Below are 25,070 nucleotides of genomic sequence, written 5' to 3'. Positions count from 1 at the left end.
TAGTCATATTTGACAATCCAATGTAAGATTTCTTGAGAAATCCCTCTTCATGTTGTGAGTGCTGCCTGGTTGCTGGCCATCCACTTTTCACAACATCTTGAGTTCCCTGCATGCTTTGCAGCTTCTCATCTGCAGTTTAGTTTCTAAGAACTACAAATCCCATGGTAGCCTAATGCCTGCATGCAGTGATTCCTGTACTGACTATAGGTAAAGTTGATCCAGGGAATATCCGATTGCTTCCCGGGGGATCAGGAATGATTTTTTTTCCCAGCAGGAGCAAATTGGATCATGCTTTGCTGTTTTTTTTTTGCCTTCCTCTGGATCAACTGTGGGTATAGGATTATAACTTTTTTTTTTTTATGGTTGAACTGGATGGACTTTTGTCTTTTTTCAGTCAGACTAACTATGTAACTCCCCCTCTCAGTACCTCAGTAGTTCAGAAGGCATTCTCTGTGGAATATGTGACACAGCAGTGCCTACTCACAGGGTATATCGAATGTCACAGAATTCAAGGAGGTAAGTGTGTGGGGATCTTTACAAAGTAAGGATACAAATTTAAAGATTGTTAAGAATAATAGGAATATGCCAGAAATAATTGAAATACAATGTGGAAATTAATATAAGATTTGACATTTTAACTATAGATGAGCTCTAAGGCTGGACCAGCCATATCTCGTAAGATATGTTTTCGTACTTGGCAAATGTACTTTGTCTGGTGTGTATCTAGGGGTACGCTTTTGTTCTTTCTCTTGCCCCTCCCCCGGCTTTTCTTCAGTGCAGGCTAGAGCAGTTGTTGGCCTTAAACACCATTAAAGGTTAACATTGGCAGTCCTATTTCAGGGTGTTGCACACTTCCATCCTCCCTCAAGTCATACCACTGATGTCACTGTGGGACCTTAATCTGGTTTTGTGTGCATTAAAATATTCTTTGCAATGATTTAAGGTAGTTCTGCTGCTAACACTCTTAGAGAGTGGCCCTTCTAGTAGCATTACTTTGGATCATAGCGTCTCTGAGTTGTTGTCTTACCAGCCTCCATTTTTCATTCTTTATAAGGATAGGATTGTTCTGCACCCAAGTCTCCTTTTTGCCTCAAGTGGTATCGGTTTTCCACTTGAATGAAGACGTGCTTTCGTTGCTTTGTCACAAGTCCACCCTAAAGAAGCCGCCGTACTCATTTGATGTACTTACTGAGATTAGGGTGTGTTTAAATGCCATATCTGGATTTCGCAGATTCCCTGTCCATGGCTATAGAGGGCATATAGAAGGGCCTTAATCTCAGCTGTTACCATTTCATGCTTGTTCAGGCAATAGGTGTATGCTATCAAGCACCGAGACCCCCGGTTCCCAGTAACCGCACACTGAAATTGGTTAGTACATCTTTGGCTTTCTGCCATCGAGCATTGATTTCTTAGGTTTGTAAGGCAGCGATTTGGTCATCGGCACATACGTTTACCACATTTTACAAGGTGTATGTAGTATCAGCTGAGGCCAGTTTTGAGGGTAACATTTTGCAGCTGGTTGTTTTTCTTTGGGACAGTCTATTTTCTCAAATTTGTGCCTGCTACATTGCAGCACTGCTTATGAACATCTCAGTAGGTGATGATCTAAACTAGATCTGTGTCCTCCAACAACTGAAAGGGAAAATTATTTTTGTGGTACTCCTTTTCTCTGTGTTCATTGGATGTCTTTTCTGCTGATGTGTCATTTAAGGCCCCTTTCACACAGGCAGCCCGATCGTGTCTGCTTATCGGTTTTTTAGGCAGGCCCGATTGGATTCTCCATTCTCCTCCATGGAGTGGCAGGTGTAAATGGACTGTGTCAGTTTACACCCACCTATGTCCAATCAAATCTGCTAAAAACAGATGGATGGGGATCTGTTTGCTTCTGTCTAGAGCAGAGGTCTTGAATTAAAATTTACGGATGTCCGGTCAGCAAAATTTTCTTCCAGCAGAGGTCCTAATCTCGTTAGCGATATAACACATCACAGTCCCCTGGTACATTATGATCTTTAGCGTACCTTTCACACTGTAGTCCCCTCTACATCACAGTCCCCTCCTTTAAAGAAGTCCCACAGTGTCCTCTTTTCCCTTCACATCGCTGCCCCCCTTTACATCACAGCGCCCCTTAACACAACACAGCGTCCCTAACAACAGAGCAAATATATGTAGCAAGGTTGGGATGTCTCTTTTCTGGACAGTGATGTCCCTTCTTGGACTGGGCTGTCTTTGCTGGCTTGGGATGTTTCTTTGCTGGACCCAATTGAGCAAAGAGACATTGCCATCCATCAAAGAGACATTTCCGTCTAGCAGAGACAGCCCCATCCACCGCCACTACAGAGCTGTCAGTGTGCCGGTGGGTGAAGATGAGAGGCCGCCGTTATCCCTTCAGTGCAGCGGCCGGCCGTGGAGGTGTCCCTGTGTCAGTTGTGCTTCCTGCTTGTCATCTGGAGCCATCACTTTCGCTCCTTCTGTTGGCCCTGCTTTAGGCATAGCTGCGCAGAGGGAGGTGATCAGCGGCTGTGGTCTATATTAGCCTTGTCCAGACCATGGTCGCCGCTTACCTCCCGCTGTGTGGCTTGGTCATCTTAAGCCTTGCAGCCCTGGCCCACAGGGCAAATGCCTGGTGTGCCCTATGGCCAGTCCGCACCTGGGCCCGAGGGAGGGTACATGGCGGTGCATGGCTGCGGTCCGCCTTTTAGTGACTACTGGTCTAGAAGATCGGCTGGCAGTTGGATGTAAATGGACACGTGGTCGGTTTACATCCGACTGCCCATAGAGAAGAGCGGGATGTGTTGGTGTCCGCTGTGCATAAGCAGAGCAGACACGGACCAGCCATCTACTTGCTGAGCAAGCAGACTCCTGGCGAAGACTGCCCTGTGTAGAAGAGGCCTAACGGCGCATGTTCCACAGTTTGTGGGGGTTTGGCCACCAGCAAGGGCTGCTCCTTGGCTTTCATTTTGTCTTTTAGTTCTGAACAGTGTTCTACTCTGCAGGTGGCACTATACCTAGTAAGTAATGATTTAAAGGCAGAGCTTTGTTCCTGGAATGAATGCAAATAAAAGGAATTTTTTGCAAGTCTTATTTTCATGGAGCTCAGTGAAGGACACTGGTCATACCCATCTATTGTTGGTGCCACTAAGCCTAAAAAAGGCTTGATAGTAGAAGGGGTTATCCTGGGTTGGCCTAAAGGTTGGTTTTTGTTTTGTTTTTTTTTTTGCCAGTGTCCAATCCTTTTGTTGATGGCTGATATAACCTGAATGTTAAAATACCGTTGTTCCTGAAAACCAGCAACTGATTGGCAGGGCAGTTCCAGAGGGAAATTGCTGTATTAACATTGAATAGTTAGTACAGATACCTTCTCTTGAGCTGCTCAGATTTTTGCTGAACGAAAAAATGTACCCAACTTTGCAACAATGGCAGTTTCCTGTGCTTAGTGGGAGTTTTGAGTGTGCTATGTAAGGGTCCCTTTAAAAAGTTGTACAGTTTCTGTACAGAATTTTGGGCCATGTCTTTGAGTGGATATGTGGCTGAAATTTGAAGCTTTTAACCTAAACTGCTGAACGTTTGGAGGGATTCATTTGTAGCAATGAGCAGTATGGAAAGTCTGCAGGTTACTGCGTACAATGGAAAGTTGTAGTCGCAGCAGTTGTTCATGGTTTTATTAATCATAAAGAAATAAACTGGCAAGTTTGATGTAATTACTTTATTCATCTTAGTAATGATGTTACGTGTTTTTTTTCAAGGGCGTTTTTTTTTAAATGTCAAAATAGTGTATTTTTGTAACTGTAGAACAAGTGTATTCCAGGTGGTATGCCATAATAACCACTTGCCTACAGGGCACTTTCACTGCCTTCCTGCCCAGGCCAATTTTCAGCTTTCAGCACTGTCACACTTTGAATGACAATTGCGTGGTCATGCAACACTGTGCCCATATAACATTTTTATCATTTTTTTTTTTTTTTAGACAAGTAGAGCTTTTTTGGATGGTATTTAATTACCACTGGGTTTTGTAATTTTTTTTGTATTTATTTGCTAAACAAATAGAAAAAATGAAAGGTTTGTAGAAAAACATTTTTGTTAGTTTCTGGTATAAAATTTTGCAAATAAGTAATTTTTCTTCTTCACTGATGGTGCTGCATTGATAGTCAGGGCATTGACGATCTGTGCCCTGATTATTAATGTAAATGTTACCTGTCAGAATTGCTGGTTACCTGCTCTCCTTCCTCACGTTGTGACAACGTGCAAGGAAATGACAACCGATGCCCGGCAAGTCTGTTTACAATGTGATCAGCTGTGATTGGACACAACTGATCACATGATGATTGGCCCTTTAATTTGTGAATCTGTGATCGTTTGGACACAGCTGTCACAGAGCGTGCCTGATAAATGGACTCCCAGAACTAGCTGACTGTGCTGTGGCTGAAGAGACTGTTTAAAAAAACAAAAAACAAATGTGATATATGTACACAACACAGTATATACAGTATGTAGCATAACTCTTTACCATATTTGCTGGTTTGTTTTATTACTATTTGTGTTTTATTTTTATTGATCTAAATGTGTAATCACACAGTGTCAGTTTACATTCCTCCCCAGATATTATTTTCATTTTCCTTTTGATCGCTTGAAATTGAATATAACTTTGGAGCTGCTGTTAAATTGTAAAGCTGGCCGTACATTATACAAATTTTTTTTTTTTTAATTCAATTTCCTTTAAATTTCCTTTCAATTACAGTGAAGGAAATAAGTATTTGATCCCCTGCTGATTTTGAATGTTTGCCACTCACAAAGAAATCATCAGTCTAAAAATCGAATGGTAGGTGTATTGTAACACTGAGAGACAGAATAGCAACAAAAAATTCAAAAGAAATGCATGTCTAACAAATTATGCACTGATTTGCATGTTCATGAGGGAAAAAAGTATTGGATCCCCTATCATTCTGCAGGATTTCTGGCTACCAGGTGTCTTTCATACAGGTAACAAGCTGAGATTAGAAGCAGTCTCTTGGGCTGGCCATACACTATACAATTTTCTGTCCAATTTCTGCCCAATTTCCTTTAGATGTACCTTCAACTATGTAGTGCAAGAGCCTGCCTAATTGGATATAACTGAAAGTGTTGTTTGGGTTTGACCTCATATTATATGGTTTTCGGTAAATCTAAAGCAAAAATCTAAAGAAAATTGTATCGTGTATGGCCAGCCTTACAGGGAGTGCTGCTAATCTCATTTTGTTACCTGTGTAAAAGACACCTGTCCACAGGAGCAATCAAACAATCCGATTCCAAACTCTCCACCATAGCAAAGACCAAAGAACTGTGCAAGGCTGTCAGGGACAAGATTGTAGACCTACACAAGGCTGGACTGGGCTGCCAAGCAGCTTGGTGAGAAGGTGACAACAGTTGGTGCAATCATTCGCAAATGGAAGAAATGCAAAACAACTGTCAGTCTCCCTAGGTCTGGTGCACCATGCAAGATCTCACCTCGTGGAGTGTCAATTATCATGAGAACAGTCAGGAATCATCCCAGAACTACACGTGAGGATCTTGTCAATGATCTCCAGGCAGCTGGGACCACAGTCACCAAGAAAACAATTGGTAACACACGACGCCGACAAGGATTGAAATCCTGCAGTGCCCGCAAGGTCCCTCTGCTCAAGCAAGCACATGTCCAGGCCCGTCTGAAGTTTGCCACTGAACATCTGAATGATGCAGAGGAGGACTGGTTGAAATGTTGTGGTCAGATGAGACCAAAATCGAGCTCTTTGGTATCAACTCAACTCGCCGTGTTTGGAGGAGGAGGAATGCTGCCTATGACCCCAAGAACACCATCCCAAATGTCAAACATGATAACTGCACCACATCAAAGGGACGATGGACGGGGCAATGTATGTCAAATCTTGGATGAGAACCTTCTTCCCTCAGCCAGGGCATTGAAAATGGGACATGGATGGGTGTTCCAGCATGACAATGACCCAAAACACACAGCTAAGGCAACAAAGGAGTGGCTCAAGAAGAAGCACATTAAGTTCCTGAGGTGGCCTAGCTAGTCTCCAGACCTTAATCCGATTGAAAATCTGTGGAGGGAGCTGAACGTTTGAGTTGCCAAATGTCAGCCACCAAACCTTAATGACTTGGAGAGGATCTGCCAAGAGGAATGGGCCAAAATCCCTCCTGAGATGTGTGTAAACCTGGTAGCCAACTACAGGAAACGTCTGACCTCTATGATTGCCAACAAGGGATTTGCCACCAAATACTAAGTCATGTTTTGTGAAGGGGATCAAATATTTATTTCCCTCATGAACATGCAAATCAGTGCATAATTTGTTAGACATGCATTTCTTTTGAATTTGTTGCTGCTATTCTGTCTCTGTGTTACAATACACCTACCGTTCGATTTTTAGACTGATCATGTCTTTGTGAGTGGGCAAACATTCAAAATCAGCAGGGGATCAAATACTTATTTCCTTCACTGTATGTAGTGCAAGAGCCTGCCCAATTTGCATACAAATTGAAAAGTGTTTAGGTTTGACCTCATATTATACGGTTTTGGGAAATCTAAAGTAAAAGTTGTATAAGAAAATTGTATAATGTATGGCTGGCCTAAGAGGAAGGTGATCCTACTTCTTTAAATATATTACATTAGGTTTTGCTGCTAAAGCAGATAGTTCATGCATGCGGGAAACAAAAATGTGTATTTCCCCTCCCCTTAACACATTTCAAATAGTCATTATCGCACAGTGATTGATATGCCAAAGTATGATGTTTTCCTACAGTAAATGATGTTACGATGACGCCTTATATCTCTGAATCAGACTAACATGACTACCTTGTTTACATGTTAAAATATAAAGACAATGAAACCCAACCTGTCTAATCTCTGGTGATGCTGACACTCTCACAGATCGATCATTCAAATTGCACACGGCGATAATGATGACATAATCATGCATTTTCTGCCAGTATTAGGGCATGTATTTGGTGCTTTTAGGCTTGGTTCACACCAATGCGTTTTTAGTGCTTTTTGCAGAAACACACTCCAGTCCATTTAACATTGTTTCCTATGGGACACGTTCATTCCTATTAATTTTTCATCCACTGCATTTTGGAAAGGGTCAGGGACTTTTTTAAAATGGTACATTTTTGGATAGATTTCAATAGACTTCAATGGAGAGGCTGCAGAAACCACATGTAGTGCGTTTTTAAAGCGGTTTTTGGGCATTTTTCATAAATGCATGTGCAAAACTGCAAAAGGCACTGCAAACAGCACTGCAGCAAACGGATCAAATGCAAACTGCATTGGTGTGTACGAGGCCTAAGGGTCAGTGCACCAGTATAGGTAGAGCCTGGAGCTTGGCCTCCTTTACATATTAGGTATTCCAACAGTGACATCATCCTACTATATTTCCTATCTCTGTTCTGTACACCTGGGTATTTTTGGTGTTCCCACTCAGCTGGCCTGGTTGAATACCTGTTGCTGCTGGAGAGCACTGAAATTATTGTGATTATATATCTATATATATCTACAGTGGGGATCGAAAGTTTGGGCACCCCAGCTAAAAATTTGTATTAATGTGCATAAAGAAGCCAAGGAAAGATGGAAAAATCTCCAAAAGGCATCAAATTACAGATTAGACATTCTTATAATATGTCAACAAAAGTTAGATTTTATTTCCATCATTTACACTTTCAAAATAACAGAAAACAAAAAAATGGCATCTGCAAATGTTTGGGCACCCTGCAGAGTTAATATCTTGTACTGCCCCCTTTGGCAAGTATCACAGCTTGTAAACGCTTTTTGTAGCCAGCCAAGAGTCTTTCAATTCTTGTTTGAGGTATCTTTGCCCATTATTCCTTACAAAAGTCTTCCAGTTCTTTGAGATTTCTGGGCTGTCTGTCACGCACTGCTCTTTTAAGGTCTATCCATAGATTTTCAATTATGTTGAGGTCAGGAGATTGTGAAGGCCATGGCAAAACCTTCAGTTTACGCCTCTTGATGTAATCCCCCGTGGATTTCGAGGTGTGTTTAGGATCATTATCCATTTGTAGAAGCCATCCTCTCTTTCACTTCAGCTTTTTCACAGATGGCATCAAGTTACCATCCAAAATTTGCTGAAATTTTATTGAATCCATTTTTCCTTCTACTCGTGAGATGTTCCCTGTGCCACTGGCTGCAACACAACCCGAAAGCCTGATTGATCCAACCCCATGCTTAACAGTTGGACAGAGGTTCTTTTCATTAAATTCTGTGCCCCTTCTTCTCCAAACGTACCTTTGCTCATTACGGCCAAAAAGTTCAATTTTAACCTCATCGGTCCACAGAACTTGTTTCCAAAATGCATCAGGCTTGTCTATATGTTCACTTGCAAAGTTCAAACGATGATTTTTGTGGTGAGGACATAGAAGAGGTTTTCTTCTGATGACTCTTCCATGAAGACCATATTTATACAAGTATCTCTTTATAGTGGAATAGTGTACCACAACTCCAGTGTCTGCCAGATCTTTCTGGAGGGATCGTGCAGTCAAACGTGGGTTTTGAATTGTTTTTCTCACAATCCTGCGAGCTGTTCTGTCTGATATTTTTCTTGGTCTTCCAGATCTTGCTTTAACTTCCACTGTTCCTGATGACTGCCATTTCTTAATTACATTCCGAACAGAGGATATTGACATCTGAAAACGCTTTGCTATCTTCTTATAGCCTTCTCCAGCTTTGTGAGCGTCAACTATTTTCAGTTTCAGTTTTCTAGACAACTGCTTAGAAGAACCCATGGTGCTGATTGTTGGGGCAAGGTCAGATGAGTCTGGGCATTTAAAACCTTTGAGATTGACATCACCTGGTCTTCCCAGACGATGATTGAGAACAATCCATGACACTGGCAGGTCTCAGCTTTGCAAAGGGGGCAGTACATGCTATAAATTCTGCAGGGTGCCCAAACTTTTGCAGATGCCATTTTTTTGTTTTTTGTTATTTTGAAAGTGTAAATGATGGAAATAAAATCTAACTTTTGTTGACATATTATAAGAATGTCTAATCTGTAATTTGATGCCTTTTGGAGATTTTTCCATCTTTCCTTGGCTTTTTTATGCACATTAATACAAATTTTTAGCTGGGGTGCCCAAACTTTTGATCCCCACTGTATATCTCCAACCTTGTGGTGACAGGGTCACTTTAACTCCATGAAAAACAAACATCCATGTTGGGTGAACTGCTGCTTCAAAAAAATCCCATTTCTGATACAGCAATGTTATCAGATTTGATCTATTGAGGTGTTAACAGAGCATTATGCAGACAGCAAATATTGTCAATAACGGAGATGGTAACATGGCAACACAAAAAGGAAAATAACAAAAAAGTGAGTTTAAAAAAAAAAAAATAATCAAAGCAGCCTTACACTACTTCTGTGTTTAGAAGGGACTTTGGCCAGTTTTGCAGCTTCTTGTCATATGTCTTTCTGGCCTGTCCCATTATTTTAAATAACCGCATGTTCATTTTTGTCAGCATTCCCATTTCAGGGTACTTTTTGATACAGGAATCCATTCAACTTCTTACAGAAGACATCTTGACAGTCAATGTTGCGTAATAAATACTTGTTTGTCTTGCATATTATAACTTGCAGCTATTCATGTTTTTTCATTAAAGGAATTGGTAGCTGAAAAACAAAAGTCAAATTTGGTTGAAGTAAAGGCTCGGGAGCGGATCAGCATGCTGGAGAAGGAAAATGGAGTGTTTCAAAGCAAATTACACAGCAGTTTCCAGGATGCTCAGCAAATGCAAGTTAAGGTACGGAAAGGGGAGTCCAGGATTAGCGTGGTGCAGTGAAGCTGTTTTTCTTTGGCTTTATATTTAGCAAAACAGACATGTTGGGCTCACATTTTGAAGTATGGAAGACTTGTTATGAGCCTGTTTCATTTTATGTTTTTGATGTTTCAGATTGCTGCGTTTATTACATTAGTTATTCCTTTTAAAGTAGAACTATAGGCAAAACTTTTTTTGTTATCCTGGTTAGAGTAAATATAACCCCTGTCAGTTCTTTGCTGCCATCTGTGTCCCATTGAGAAGGTTTACCTTCACTTCCTGTCCCATAGCTTAAAAAAGAAGTGAGAGGAAATCCCTGCCTTGGGGCCTCCCAGGAAACCAGAACTAGAGTCCCCATCAGAAGATTTCCCCTCCTATTACTTTTTTGGAGATAATCCAAAATATATTCTTATTAGGGGTGAAGCTCCCTAATGAGGGCACATACAGCAATAAAAACCAAATAGGTGTTGTAATCCCTCTCCACTCTATCCAAAATGGAAGAAAAAGTTTTGCCTTTAGTTAAACTTTAAGTTAAAAAAAATAAAAAATTGACATAAAATCATAAATCATTAGATATAAGCAGTGCTTTTAAAGTACCATAGACTGAATTGATCATGCATCTGCAACCCCCCTTCAGCCTTTCATAGTCGGGCCTTTTTAGGAATAACAATATTTGCATTTAAATATTTAATTTATGCTAAACTATTGCCCATGGCTTAGTTAAAAAAAATATTGCTTTTGAATTATTTTTGAAATCCCTGAGTTCAGCTTTAAGAATTTTTGTTACTTTTCTGTAAATATCTCCTAAACGTGCACTGTTTTTAGGAGATATTTACCTGTAAAAGACAACGGCACATGCACTCTAAGGGGACCGCATACCCGTGCCATTTGCTTCAAAACTGTATGCAGCAAAAAATGACTCCCGCGCACATGCACGGGAGTAACGTTATCGCATCTCAGCCATCCAAGGTGCCGGATCTTGCAAACCCAAAAGGTGGACCGAGTGAAGATGGAAGCCCTAGCAATGGTAGCAGCGCGCCGCTGGAGAGCTTCTTTTTAATGTAAGTTTGCTATTAGTGTGCTAGTATGCGATGCATACTAGCAAATTATGCTATTGTCTTGCAGGTTTTGTTTTTGTTTTTTTTTTTATTTTATTTATTTTATTTTACTTTAAAGGTTGGGGTTTGCTACCGCTTTACTATCACAATTTTTGAAAGAAAACAAATTCATTGTGTAGCACTGCATAGCAGGAAGCAGCCTATGTAGTGGACAAATATGGCTGCCCCATGCACATTTACAAGTACGAACAGTACCTAGAAACAAGGGTTTCAAACATTAAAGAAGAACTCTGGGAATTTTTTTTTTCTTTTTTACTGGGGCTGTGCCCGCACTGCATGGGTTGACTTGTTTTGTTCAGGGGCGCACCGAACGACTATACTTACCCGATCCTTTGGAAAACAGTGCTCCCCCACGTCCAGCAGTGGATTGTTCCTGCCATCTTCACTTGTCTTCCCTTTAACACTGATGGGACAGTTGATAGACAAGCTACTCATGTGCAGACACTCTGTATCCTTTTTATGAATGGATCTGTAGATATTGAGCAGATTTGTGGCACTCACTAGTCTGTTTAGTTTTTCTCCGTCATGCAGATCCCTGTTTTTCTTGTGCTGAATTCTCTGAGCACTGTAATGCTGTGCTCATCTTGCTGTACATCACAGCCCAGTGCCTCAATGTCTTCTTATTGGTGACATATCTAGTGTTGCTTTAAATAACCTTAGGCACAGATGTTTTGTTTATGGATATGGACTCAACTGTGGCTCAGCTTCCTCTAATACCAAGACCGAATGTAATCTGCGAACAGATGGTGCCTTTGAGGCATCCTTAGGCGTACCTGTGCGTAGCTGCGCGGTTATAAATAAATTGCGTCCTCCCTCAGAGCAAGAGGCCAGAGTGTAAAACAAGTCACAATGACACATTTATGGCAAAAGGCAAATGAGATGGTCCATGCAACTTGACAGGCTATTGCTTCTACTTTTGTTAGTTTTGCTACTCCTATTATTACTAATAAATGTATCATTTTATATAGCATCGTCATCAGATTGCAGAAGTAGTTCATTATTCTCCAAGTAAATGCTCTTAATAGAACAAATCTGTGTAATGACACAGGCCAACATGATTCCACATGGCACCAATTTTCCCTATCTGCTCTAGTTTTTGGGATGCAGCATAAATGCCATATACCGCTGAACACTCTGGTCGATCATAACTATATTACAATCCTAACTATATCACACTGTTTTTTATGGAAAATTACAGTTGCAAGTATGTAAACACTCACTATATCTGATTAACTTGTACACAAAAGCACAAACTAGGTAATAGAACAACAAGTTGATCAGCAAGATTTTTTTCACAACTATGTATGTTCGACAGTGTAGCCAATGCAATTTTCAGCTCCCCAAATTAACCCCAAGAACAGCAAGGCACCATGAAAAACTTTTTTTTGGGGCTGTGATATTAATGTGGAATGCAACAACTACATTCAGGTTTCATAGGCAGGACAGTGGGATGGGGACTTTCTTACAAAGGCAACACAAGGATGACCTGCTTAATGAGGATAAAAAAATAAAACTGAGCCAACATGTAATAGAAGAATCTGTATACTTCTCTTCCCAGCAGGCCCTTGGTTAAAGAGACCCTATCACAAACTTAAATGACAGTTAAAAGCACAGAGAAAAAAATCAATTTTCTTGCTTGCAGCATTTTTTTTCCTTTTCCATAAGTTATGTTTGATAAATTTGCAGTATGCTTATGATGTTCTGGTGTGTCCTTTACCTAGGTACAGCCTTCTCTCTCCTTGCACATCATAGCCTTCTTCTCTTCTGGGAGTGTCTAATTACAGTCTGTGCTGTCCCAGCTCCTTTAAACCTTACCTTGCTACTTAACCTTTTTACGTAGCCGTAATGGAAGGAATGAAGGAAAATACCATAGAATGTACTGTTGAATAGCCAGTAGCTTTTTAAGACAGTGAAAATTTAACATACCAACTGTTAGAAAGTATGAAACATCATCTATATGCAGACTCTCTGTGGTTTTATTTTTTTTTGCCTGTTGACATTAAGGCCCCTTTCACACAGACAATCCGATCAGGTTTGCCTGTCAGTTTTTCAAGCAGACCTGATCGTACGCTCTATTCAGTCTCATGGATCACCAGGTGTAAAAGGATTTGCGTCCATTTACACTCATCTATCTCAATCTAGTCTGCTTAAAAAAAAAAAAAAAGGAACGGGATCTATCCCCCTTCAACTGATCGGAGAGCAGTCAGGTGTAAATGGACAGTCTTTTTTTTACACTTGGCCGCCCATAGAGCAGAGCAGGCTCTGTCTGTGTTGTCTGAATAAACTGAGCGGACAGAGATGGCTCATCCTCCTGCTCAGCTCTGATCAGCAGGGAATCAGAATACAGATCCCCTGCTGATCAAACCAGAGTCCACCCTGTATGAAATGGGCCTAACAGGAACACAGAATACCAAAAGGAAATGAAAAACAAATGTTTTAAACCTTCACCACTCAATCCAAAGTGATGTTTAAAACAAAAAAAAAAAAAGTTTTAATTGGTGTTGGGCTTTTACATGTTATATTTGTGGATATATATTACTGTAAGTGACCAATTCTGTTTTTACTAGATGCTTGTTTACTTTGCTATGTATAAGGGGAATTAAGGGGAATTAATCTGGCATTTTTTTTTCGTGTGCTTAGTTTCAGCAGGTTCGTGAGCAGTTGGAGAACCAGCTTGCCCATTTGAAGCAGGAGAATGGTATCCTAAGAGATGCAGTGAGCTCAGCCACCAATCAGATGGAAAGCAAGTAAGTGTACTTCTGCAAGTAAGCCCTGTGTTGTGGCAGAACACTCTAGAACCTTTGTAGGAGTAAATGACAGCAGCTGCAGATGTTAAGTCAAGCTAGCAAGTGGAGCCTTGTCAAATTGTGATCAGTGTGTGGTCTTCCCTGCACGACAAAAGTCAGTTGTGTAATCGACGTCCTTGGAAAGGACATGTTAGAAAAATTTGTGTTCAGCTGCTTTTTTTTCATCGTTCAATTCATAGTTCAAATTTGTTAATTTTTAGAAAAAGCTCACCAATAGGAATGCTGGGGGCTGAAGTTTAGCGAATTAAAAAGAAAAAAACAATTGGGGATGGTACTTAAAATGAATGAAGAGTGTCCCATGTACTGATAGCTGCTGTGTTAGGTTGAAATCTACATTCCCCTGCCCCCAGATACCCCATGCAGCTGTGATGTGATTTTTGTTTTTGGTGCTGCGGTGGGTCAATTGTGAACAGTCACCTTGTAAAACAACCCATTCAATTTAAAATAGAAGTGAAAGGTAAAACATTTATATGTTTTAATATAAGTATAAACATCCCCCCCCCCTCCTTTTATAAGTGATCGCATACCCCATCTTCTCGTCTGCTTAAGAGCCAGGGGAGAAGAAACAGCATTACACTAATCTTCCCAGTGAAAGGCTGGGTGGGGGTGAGGGTGTGTGTAAGGGACAAGTCTGATTGTTGGAGGAGAGCAGGCTGAGTTCCCAGCACATTAGTGTGGTCGGTTTTTAACAGGGAAGCAGAGGGACTGGCAGGAACATTAGAGATTTCACACAAAGGAAGCAATATAACGAGAACAGGATACTTTCTCATACAAGTACATGGTGCAGCAGGCACATATATCAGGAATATGAAATATTAGATTTACATATTCTTTAGGGAGGCTGCAGTTGTGCACAGGCACTTGTCAAGAGAGCCAACTATGCCCTCCCCCCTGCTCCATTTATAGATGCTATGCTGTTTGTTCCCACAATGCAAGGAGAATGGTCAGATGAATGGACGATCAGCCTCCTCCATTCCTTAAGTGCTTTTCATTGTGGCAACCAACAGTATGGCTTCTATGAGTGGAGCACAGAGGAAAAATAGGCAGGCATAGTTCACTTTTGATGAGTGCCTGGCACAGGTGCAGCCACTCATATTAACCACCACAGCATAGGGTAAGAGAAGAGCTGAAGGGTTCCTTGGGGGCAGAGGAATGAATGCTTCAGTCTAACACAGCACCCACCTGCACACTGAACACTTCATTCATTGTAACTACTGCCCCTAGTAATGTTTAAAAAAAAAAAATCACTAAAAGTCAGCTTTTAACACTTTTCTGTTTATCACAACTTATGGTAAAAGTGTAGTCTTTCAGGATCTCCTCACAAAGCGCAAGTTGAATGTCTTGATATTTCTAGGTCTCAACAAACCTACCAGCTGAAAGTCTCTCACTTTTATATCCCTACTGATATTAGTATTATGTCCTATATAATGACACGTCAGGTTCGGTTCATTTTAATTCTGAATGTATCAGGAGGCTTTGTACATCACATCTTAAAATGTTGCATTTTTGTCAAGTGTGTTCCATTTAGTGTTCAGTCTTTAGATCAGACGCTTTAATAGTATGATTCTTTTATAGCATTAGATTTTTAGATATACAATATAGTCCTGAAGAGCTCTGTTTTTTCCCCCAGGCAGTCTAATGAGCTTATTAAGCTGCGTCAGGATTATACCAGGCTCGTGAAAGAATTGAATGATAAGAACAGCAGTTTGGCTCAGGAGGAACAGCATAACAAGAATCAGGAGCAGGTGGTGGCAGGGTTGAAGGTGAGAAAATATGTCCTGTTCATGTGAAGTTCTCAGGACTTGGACAGAATGTACAGTGGAATAGTGATTGTGCACATTTTACTAAATTAGTCTTCAACGCTAATCAAAACTCATTTCTCACCCAGGAATTCTTATACTGTTGGATTATGCTGCTGCCCATAAAGGAAATTAAGATTGTAAACATAAAAACTCTTGAACAATACAGGATAATGCTGCCCACAACCATCACACCACACTTTTTGCTGGTGTTCTCAGGAATGTGGCATGTTTTCTTTAGCTCTGCCCCTTTCTGTTTGTTTGACATTGATTTGTCTGCCAATAACAGTAAACGTGGGTATAAAGCCTAACCGTTTTTCTTACCTTAACCACTTGAAGACCAAGCATTTTCTGGGACGTCTTCTCCTGCCACTACGGAAATCAAACCGGTGTCTGAAGAGCCACTAGGACCACTTTCGATAGAAAGCTGGCTGTCAGCTAAAAGAAAAAAAATACCAGGGTTATGGCTGGCCCAGATGGATGTTGTATACAGATCTGCTATGACTCTTGGTGGACCTCTGTGGGTTCTTTGAGATCGTTCCATCTTTTGTCTCAAAAGACCAGTTTATCAATTTGTTTCACAGTCTCTGGCTTTAATGGCATGGCTCTTAAAATCTTGGTTCTGAAAGATGGGGACATATATGATTTGGTGATTGCTATGATGCTAAAAGCTAGAAGGTTTGCTTCCTGCGGGATCTATTATTGAATATCAAAGGCATTTATTACTTGGTATGTGTCTTGGGGCTTCCATCCCAGAAGTTTCCCACAGGATGAATCCTCTGAACCCATCTTTTTGCTCCTAGCACTAACAAAGGTCCGGTTTCTGCTCTTTCAATCTTGATTCAGAGACAGTTGGTCTCTCACTCCTTGATGAAGACCTTTGTACAGGGAGTCTTCTATGTAGGTCCCTCTGGTTGTTTCCCTGTGATGCATTGGGATCTCAATCTGGTTTTCTCTATGCACTTGAAAAATGCAGTTTGTACGTATTTAGAGACATTCCTTTTACTCTAACCCACAATGTGGTATTCCTTATTGCCATCACCTCTGTGAGGGAAGTGCCTTAACTGTTATGAAAAACTATAAAGGGATTCCCTGTGCTTGGTGTACGAACTCTCATTCCTTGATGATGACTATGTGGTGGTAACATGTTGGGTGGAGTCTAGGTTTGTGAGATCATCTTGGTTTGTGCAAACTGCGATTTTCCCATTTACCTCATGTGAGTGAATTATTGAAATACATTTTTATGATTTTAAGATTTGTTTACTATAAGTCTCTTTATTTCATATGCTATATGAAAGTAACCATAGCAGACCCAAGTAGCTGTTTGAGATATTGTGGCTGGAGCACCAAGAGACAAATTTGGTTTCTATTAGTTGCAGTCTTTCCATCTGTCTGGAGCCATATCAAACCTGACTTCCATTGGGGATATTGTAGCTGTTTCACAGCAAAGCGTGTGAGCACTGGTGTCATTCTGGAAAGCACTTATTCGGATTGATTCATAGTTCGGTATTCTCAACTTTGGAACTGTTTGCACTCTATTTCACATATATGGTCGTTTTATTGATCTTTGTTTTTGTTCTTAATTTTATTCATATTTTGCACTAATTTTAGGAAAACGTATCTGCATTAGTATGAATAGCATCTTAAAGTGACAGTGCACTTATTAGTGAGAAGTGTCTGAACTTGCAACCTCTTCATGCAAATAACTTTTTCTAGTTTTTCTAAGAACAATGTGGCTTCGTGGCATACTGACAGTAGTAAATGTTATCCTGGGCTGACCTACAGTTTTTGTTTGCCAGTGTCTAATCTTCCTGTAGGCAGCGGTATAAGCCAAAGGTGAAAGACTTCTTGTGTCCTGCAAAGGACTCCAAGTAAAGCATTGTGAATGCCAAAATCCTACTTTGTTTAGTTACAGTAGTACTAGACCTAATGTTCAGAGACCAGGAAGAGTTTTTCATTATAAAACCGTAAAAGGACCTACCACCCCCTTTTGGGCTTTCTAATGGACCCCTCTTTATCAGGGCTAAATGAACAATGGTGTAGTAATCGTTGCTTCAGTTATGAAAAACTATTTCATGCGTCATAATATACTATAAATATAATTAAAAATTCAACTGTGTAAAAATTTGTGGGGACTTATTTTGTTTGGTAAATGGTCATATTACGAATGATTTCTTCATATTAATCACTTGTAGCTAGCCATTGTGGAACTGTATGGACTTTTCATTGGAGACAGTCAAAAAGTGAATATGAAATGCTAAATTTGCTTGTGCAATAAAGATGTTCCACAGTGCTTGTTTAGTTTACGAACGAGTTTTTATTGTGCAGATTTTTTTTTTCTTTCTTATACATGCAGTATGGTTTATTGGAATTGTTCTTGCATATTTTTCTCAGTTTTATTTTTCTGATCTACTGTGAATGACAGGCTAAGATACAGGACGCAGAAAGAAGATGGGAAGAAATTGAATCATATCTACGGAAACGAGAATCTGATGCAGAAAAGGCTCAGCAAGGTGAACTTTTTCTCACCTCCTTTCTTTTTTTCAGTCAGTATTTTTAAAAATGGGTAGAGTCCTGGATTGTAAAATAAATGGGGTTTGTTTTTAAAGGGTTCAATGTTAGCTTCATCCTAAAAAAGACTTAAAGAACTATATAGCACATTTGGGGGTTTGTAAGCGACTGGCAAAGATATAACCTAAAACCTGTTACTTTGTCCAAACTCAGCAACCACCACACTGTCTGTTGAATTGGTGGATCCTATCTTTTTGTTAGTTCCATATTATTATTATTATTATACAGTATTTATAAAGCGCCAATAGTTCGCTCAGCGCTGTACATTACAGAGGGGAACAGAACATGTGACAGAACAATACCAATACAATGCAAAACATGAGGGGATCGAGGGCCCTGCTCATATTGGAGCTTACACAGGATTAATTACATTCTCCCTTCCCCACTTGTTGACCATGTTGAGATGTGACAATTGATCACTCAGTCATATGCACCATGTCCTGGGAATAAGAGGCGATGGCCACATGCTCCTCCATACCTAGAATAACAGAAAAATAAATCGGCAGGTCATGGCTGATTAGGAAATGACAGATTGCCTTTCAGGTGCTTGTCCACCAAACTAAAGGCACGATACTATACATAGTGCTGCAAGTCAGCTTACAACAAAGCTCATAAGCATGAGATTTAAACAAAACACTTGTATGTTGGATTTTGTTCATACTGCTGGAACAGTTTGTATGCTGGCTATGGCAGAACTACATTTGTTTTTGAATAATTAATGCTCTGTTCTCTGTTTTTCTAAATATAGTAATCTTTCACTTTACATCAGATGGGTACTGTAGTGTACTCTGTCTGAAATCCCCAAAGCCAGGAAGTCAATGGGCAAAAAAAAAAAAAAAAAAAGGATCTAGCACTCAATGCTTCAGATAATTTTCTGTTAATGGAGTCATGCATTTTCTGGTTCTGTAAAAAGTATTTATTAGCAAAACTGATTTAGAATTGGTTAGAGTAGGAAAGTTAAACCTCCTCTCCTGTTTATTTTTTTTTTTAACTGTGTGTGTCCTGTTGTAGAGATTTCTATTTCACCTCCTGCCCTACAGATGTAAGAGGGCCTGAGAAGATGTCCCAGTAGGAATGTGTGGTAGACAGACTTGGCAGCAAGCTCCAACACCCCTGAAGTGTGGAAGCTTTGCCTCTTTGAACAGCCTAGCATTTAGCTGTGACAGGAAGGCTTTGAAGGCTACTTTGCAACTATGGGCACCTCACCTGCACTTATTGCCTGTAGCAGTTTGCCTTCCCTCATCCTCCCAGTGATAGCCTATTGAAGGACTTGAGTCAAAGGGCATGGTTTTCCTGCACTTGACGTGTGTGTTAAATGCAGGTCACTGAAATCTAATAGACTTTAAAGGAGCAGCCCGCTTAGCAGTTTAGAGGTCCCTGCTTTGTGTTCCACTGCATTTCTCTGGGTGCAGCATGTCCTCTTGAGGTGCATTTGAATTTGAAAGCTGGTCAAAAGCAGCATTTTCATGTCAAACCTGGTTTCTGTTCAAACGCACCTGCGTTTCTTCTAATGGACTACCCAGCAAATGCCTTTTGACATGAACCCTAAGAGAAGTTTGTAGCTTGTATATTTTATTAGGCCGGTTTATTGCTGATTATGAATGCGATTATGTGCCCTCTTTTGTCTTTTTTTGTAATCACCTGACATTTCCTTTTTACAGATTTTCAATCAAAGCTTATTGCCAAGGATGCAGAAATTCAGAGTCTACACAGCAAGCTAACGGACACTATGGTGAGCAACCAGCAACTGGAGCAGAGACTCATGCAGCTCATGGAGGCAGGGCAAGATGACAACCTTCAGATTCAGGTGCAGGTACTGTCTTGTTTGGCTTTTCTTTAACAAAGATGTTTGTTGTGATACCCCTGCTGACACTTGGTAATTGTGGACAACCTTGGTCCTCCAGGTTTTCACCTGACTCCTATATGAACCTATTCTCCCAGTGTCAGCTTAAAATAACTATTTCTCTGGGGAAATGCTGAATGCATTGTATTATAAATATTTAGGAGGTTCAGGACTTAAACACATTTCATATGAAAAAATATTGGTGGTAAGGCATATGAATATTTGATATACAGTGAGGAACAGAAGTATTTGAACACCCTGCGATTTTGCAAGTTCTCCCACTTAGAAATCATGCAGGGGTCTGAAAATTCACATTGTAGGTGCATTCCCACTCTGAGAGACAGAATTAAAAAAAAAAAAAAATTCAGGAAATCCCATTGTATGATTTTTAAAGAATTTATTTGTCTTGCACTGCTGAACATAAGTATTTGAAAACCTTAGAAACAGCAAGAATTCTGGCTCTCAAAGACCTGTTACTGTGCCTTTAAAAAGTCCACCTCTACTCCACTCATTAATCTAACTTAGTAGCACCTGTCTGAGCTCTTTAAAGACACCTGTCCACCCCACAGTCAGTCAGACGCCAACTACTACCATGGGCAAGACCATAGAGCTGTCAAAAGACACCAGAGACAAAATTGTGGACCTCCACAAGGCTGGAAAGGGCTATGGGGCAATTGCCAAGCAGCTTGGTGAAAATAGATCAATTGTTGGAGCAATTGTTAGAAAATGGAAGAGGTTAAAGACGACTGCCAGTCTCCCTCGGACTGGGGCTCCATGCAAGATCTCACCTCGTGGGGTATCATTGATGATAAGAAAGGTGAGGAATCAGCCCAGAACTACAAGGGAGGAGCTGGTCAATGACATGAAGAGCGCTGGGACCACAGTTTCAAAGGTCACTGTCAGTAGAACACTACGCCGTCATGGTTTCAAATAATGCATTGCATGGAAGGTTCCCCTGCTCAAGTCATCACATGTCCAGGCCCGTCTGAAGTTTGCCAATGACCATCTGGATGATCCAGAGGAGGCATTGGGATAAAGTCATGTGGTCAGATGAGACCGAAGTAGAACTTTTTGGTCTAAACTTCACTCGTCGTGTTTGGAAGAAAAAGGATGAGTTGCATCCCAAGAACACCATCCCTACTGTGAAGCATGGGGGTGGTAACATCATGCTTTGGGGGTACTTTTCTGCGAAGGGGACAGGACGACTGCACTGTATTAAGGAGAGGATGAATGGGGCCATTTATTGTGAGATTTTGAGCAACAACCTCCTTCCCTCAGTCAGAGCATTGAAGATGGGTCATGGCTGGGTCTTCCAACATGACAGCGACCCAAAGCACACAGCCAGGATAACCAAGGAGTGGCTCCGTAAGAAGCATATCAAGGTTCTGGAGTAGCCTAGCCAGTCTCCAGACCTAAATCCAATAGAACATCTTTGGAGGGAGCTGAAACTCTGTGTTGCTCAGCGACAGCCCCGAAACCTGACAGATCTAGAGGAGATCTGTGTGGAGGAGTGCGCCAAAATCCCTGTTGCAGTGTGTGCAAACCTGGTCAAGAACTACAGGAAAAGTTTGACCTCTGTAATTGCAAACAATGGCTTCTGTACCAAATATTAACACTGATTTTCTCAGGTGTTCAAATACTTATGTTCAGCAGTGCAAGACAAATTCTTTAAAAATCATACAATGTGATTTCCTGAATTTTTGTTTTTAAATTCTGTCTCTCAGAGGCGGAATGCACCTACAATGTGAATTTCAGACCACTCCATGATTTCTAAGTGGGAGAACTTGCAAAATCGCAGGGTGTTCAAATACTTCTGTTCCTCACTGTATATTACTTCTAGGGAGTCGTAGAGACTGTTGACTCCGGGTTTTCTTAAGTGATTATTGTATTTGTTTATTTGCAACATAAACTGACAAAATTTGTATGAATTCTTATTACTTGTGAACTGAAAAAAGTTCAAATAAATTGCTGGAAGCCATGTAAAAATTTAAGAGAAGGCTAACTTTTTTTTTTTTGTCTGTAAGGATTTGTTGAAGCAAAATGAAGCACTGAACGTCCAGATTCAGAAATACCATTCCCAGGTGCAAGCTCAGGTAAGAAGAATTTACCTTTTTTTTTTTTTTTTTCCTTTTGCAGTCATTTGAGGAGAAGAAAGTGTGAAGCAAGTGTTTATTATATATGTTCAAAAATGGGTATGTATGTTGATCTTTCTCTTTTGCTATTTTTTTCTAGTCTTCTGCATCAGTCATTGTGGAGGAGTTGCAGAAAACGTAAGTAGAATTTTTTTGTCTTTTTGTTGTTGTCACGTATTTGAAATTTTGAGCCTGACTGTAATCACTACTTTGTTGTGCTTGGTGGACGTGTCACCATTCTCTAAATATTGCTGTTGTCTTCGAAAAAAAAAAAGTCCCCCAAATACACTTGGGTTAAAATGCAAAGTCTTAATTTCCCGGATTTTTTAGCAATGTTGGTTTTGCGCTGCTTCTGAGTTGCTTCAAACTGCTTTTGCATTCTCATTAACTTTTATGGAGAGGAAAATAATCTCAGACACAAACTTACCTGAGCCCTGATGTTCTTCCTGTAGATTTCTTTTGGTCTCTTTTCTCTTTCTCTTGAGTTTAAGGCTCTTTTCACTGACAGATTGCTTTAAGTCCTAGGCTGCTCAGCCACTGAAGAGTCTTTATTGAAACTGTGACCTTTCTTAATGTGTTTTTTAGAATTGAAGAGAAGGATAAGGAGATGAAACAGATGGAGGAGTCTCTGTCTCTGGAACGTGTTAGTTTTGCTAACAGTGAAGAAGAGCTGAAGGTACAGAAAGCGTTAGTATTGTGTTTAACAAAATTCATGTTAAATTAGAACTCCAGGCAAACGGCTAAATACACAGTTGTAATCCATTTTGTGTTTTGCATAAAGTGTATTTCCACTTTTGCAGCCAAATTGGGCTAACATCTGCTTTATATGTGTTTATATGTTCTTATTCACATAAAATCACTTAACCAGTGCCTGCTGGAGGTACGCATTTATGCAGCCTCTCAGTGGGTGGGCTCGAGAGACCACATATATGTGTCCCTGAGTAAGAGGAAAAAGCAAGGACACAATAAAGGGATTAGTTACTAGGTCCTGTGCTAACAATTAACTAAAAGTCCAAGAATGTCCATTAATCCTTTAATTAACAGCAGCATCACCGGCAGCCATCCTCAGATTATGCCAGCTCTGTATATAGGGAACAAGAAAGAAACAAGGGGAGACCCCACTAAGTGCAGTATTAAACTAATTTAATAGGCAAGGGATGATGTCACAAAAAGAAGATATGAATGTCACTTATGAGTAAAAATCACCGTCAGTCCTACCCAACCTATAGGATCCATCTGTGTCTCACTGAAGACATCGATGGAAAGGTGGAGAGGAGCCTGAAAGCTGTGAGATCGGAAGTCCTTGGGCAGGCTTGGTTGGGAAGGACTGACGGTGATTTTTTACTCATGACAAGCGACATCCTTCTCTTTCTGTGAGTGTACATCACCACTTGTCTATTAAATTCGTTTTTTTAATACTGCACTTAGTGGCACCCCTCCCCCCCCCCCTCCCCCCCCCCCCCCCCCCCCATGCATCTCTGTTTAAACATTTTCCTGTGTTAAGAGCGCACTCCCTGCATGCTCCCCTCACAGGTACCGATGGGAACCAGAAGGCCCCCAATGTATACTTGTAATCGGGAGCTTTCCGATCATGTGACCACTGTGACTGCCAATCACAGCATTCACATGTTCAGAATGCCTGCCTGCATCTCCCTGCATTTAGAACATCTTAAAGAGTTGGGAGGTGGCAGCTCGATGGGGTTGAAATTGCTTACCGTTTTACTAGTTCTCTTCTGAAAACTCCAAAACTGGAGTTTTTCTCTGCTATGCTGCTTGTCAGTGAGGGCAGACTAAGTTTGCTCTCATTTCAAATTGTTCAGAGTAGCTTGCAGTCTGCCCAAAACCTGCTGCAAACAAACACCTAGAAAGATAACAAATATTCCTTTTAATTTTTAATATGTGTGAGAACAAAAAAAAATTGCAAAGGTTTTTTTGATTGATTTCATACTTGGAGATATACTTTAAAGCGATTTTTAACTTTTTTTTTTTTTTTAAGTGCTTTTAGCAGCTGATTTTTTTAACTTAAATAAATGTGCCACCCACCTGCTAAAAATAATAAATTGCCAAGAGTTGCTGCAACCACTGCTAGTGATCTCACACCTTGCGCTATTCCATAATACTTTATTACATATATTATTATTATTATTATTATTATACAGTATTTTTATAGCGCCAAAGGGTTTGCTCAGCGCTGTACAATAGCAAGGGGGACAGAACATGAGACAAAACAGTAACAGTACAATACACAAGGGGTTAGAAGGCCCTGCTCTTTCGAGCTCACAATCTAGAAGGGAGGTGAAGTGGTACAGGAGGAAGTGGCTGTGGGGGATGGAGTGGTGGGAGAAGTGGAGGAGATCGGTTGTTAGGTGAGGGTGGGGTAGGCTTCCCTGAAGAGATGGGTTTTCAGGGTGCGCCTGAAGTTGAGGAGGGTAGCTGACAGTCTATGGATTGGGGTAGGGAGTTCCAGAGGATGGGGGAAGTCCTGGAGAAGTCATGCAATCAGGTGTGGGATGAGGAGACCAGGGAGCTAGAGAGTAGGAGGTCCTCTGTGGAGCGAAGGGCATGGGTAGGGTGGTATTTGGGTATCAGGTCAGTTAGGTAGTTTGGGGCGGCGTTGTAAGTGGCTTTGTAGGTCTGAGTTAGTAATTTGAATTTGATGCGCTGGGCAATCGGGAGCCAGTGAAGGGATTGGCAGAGATGGAAAATATAACACCCAATACACGAAATACTTGGTGCATATAAAAATCATGAATAAATAATGTCCCAATAGCAAATCAAAGTCCATAATCCATTTATAATGTGACCGTGCTCCAGTTAACTTCAAACGTATGGATTAACTTCCGTGATCTTAATAACTGTATGCGTCACCAGCGTGTCCCACCACACATATGGATGGCCGCTCACCTGAGAACAGGACCTATATATCAACGTATACAGGTCTAATATGCTTGATAAATTCCCTATTATGGACTCAAGATGGCAGTGCTTCTCCTGCTGTATAATTGCT

General features: G+C 40.7%; 1 protein-coding gene across 12 annotated transcripts in view; it reads left to right on the top strand.

Annotated features, from left to right (window-relative positions):
* KTN1 (kinectin 1) overlaps window positions 1–25,070 on the top strand; it is a 210,623-nt gene that overhangs the window by 100,108 nt on the left and 85,445 nt on the right. For 9 of the 12 annotated variants that reach the window (XM_089653944.1, XM_089653946.1, XM_089653941.1 and 6 more), the window contains exons 7-14: window positions 9,638–9,778; window positions 13,552–13,658; window positions 15,349–15,481; window positions 17,943–18,030; window positions 19,750–19,901; window positions 21,956–22,024; window positions 22,164–22,201; window positions 22,649–22,739. In XM_089653944.1, the coding sequence (XP_089510070.1) occupies window positions 9,638–9,778; window positions 13,552–13,658; window positions 15,349–15,481; window positions 17,943–18,030; window positions 19,750–19,901; window positions 21,956–22,024; window positions 22,164–22,201; window positions 22,649–22,739 (819 nt within the window). The remainder of the gene's footprint in view (window positions 1–9,637; window positions 9,779–13,551; window positions 13,659–15,348; window positions 15,482–17,942; window positions 18,031–19,749; window positions 19,902–21,955; window positions 22,025–22,163; window positions 22,202–22,648; window positions 22,740–25,070) is intronic. The other 3 variants (XM_089653947.1, XM_089653942.1, XM_089653940.1) reach the window with 1 other exon arrangement.

The sequence above is a fragment of the Staurois parvus genome, unplaced genomic scaffold (assembly GCF_062004578.1).
Source record: "Staurois parvus isolate SC_StPar_1 unplaced genomic scaffold, SC_StPar_1.0 ptg000729l, whole genome shotgun sequence".
Lineage (NCBI taxonomy): Eukaryota > Metazoa > Chordata > Amphibia > Anura > Ranidae > Staurois > Staurois parvus.
This window is presented reverse-complemented; position numbering and strand designations above follow the sequence as displayed.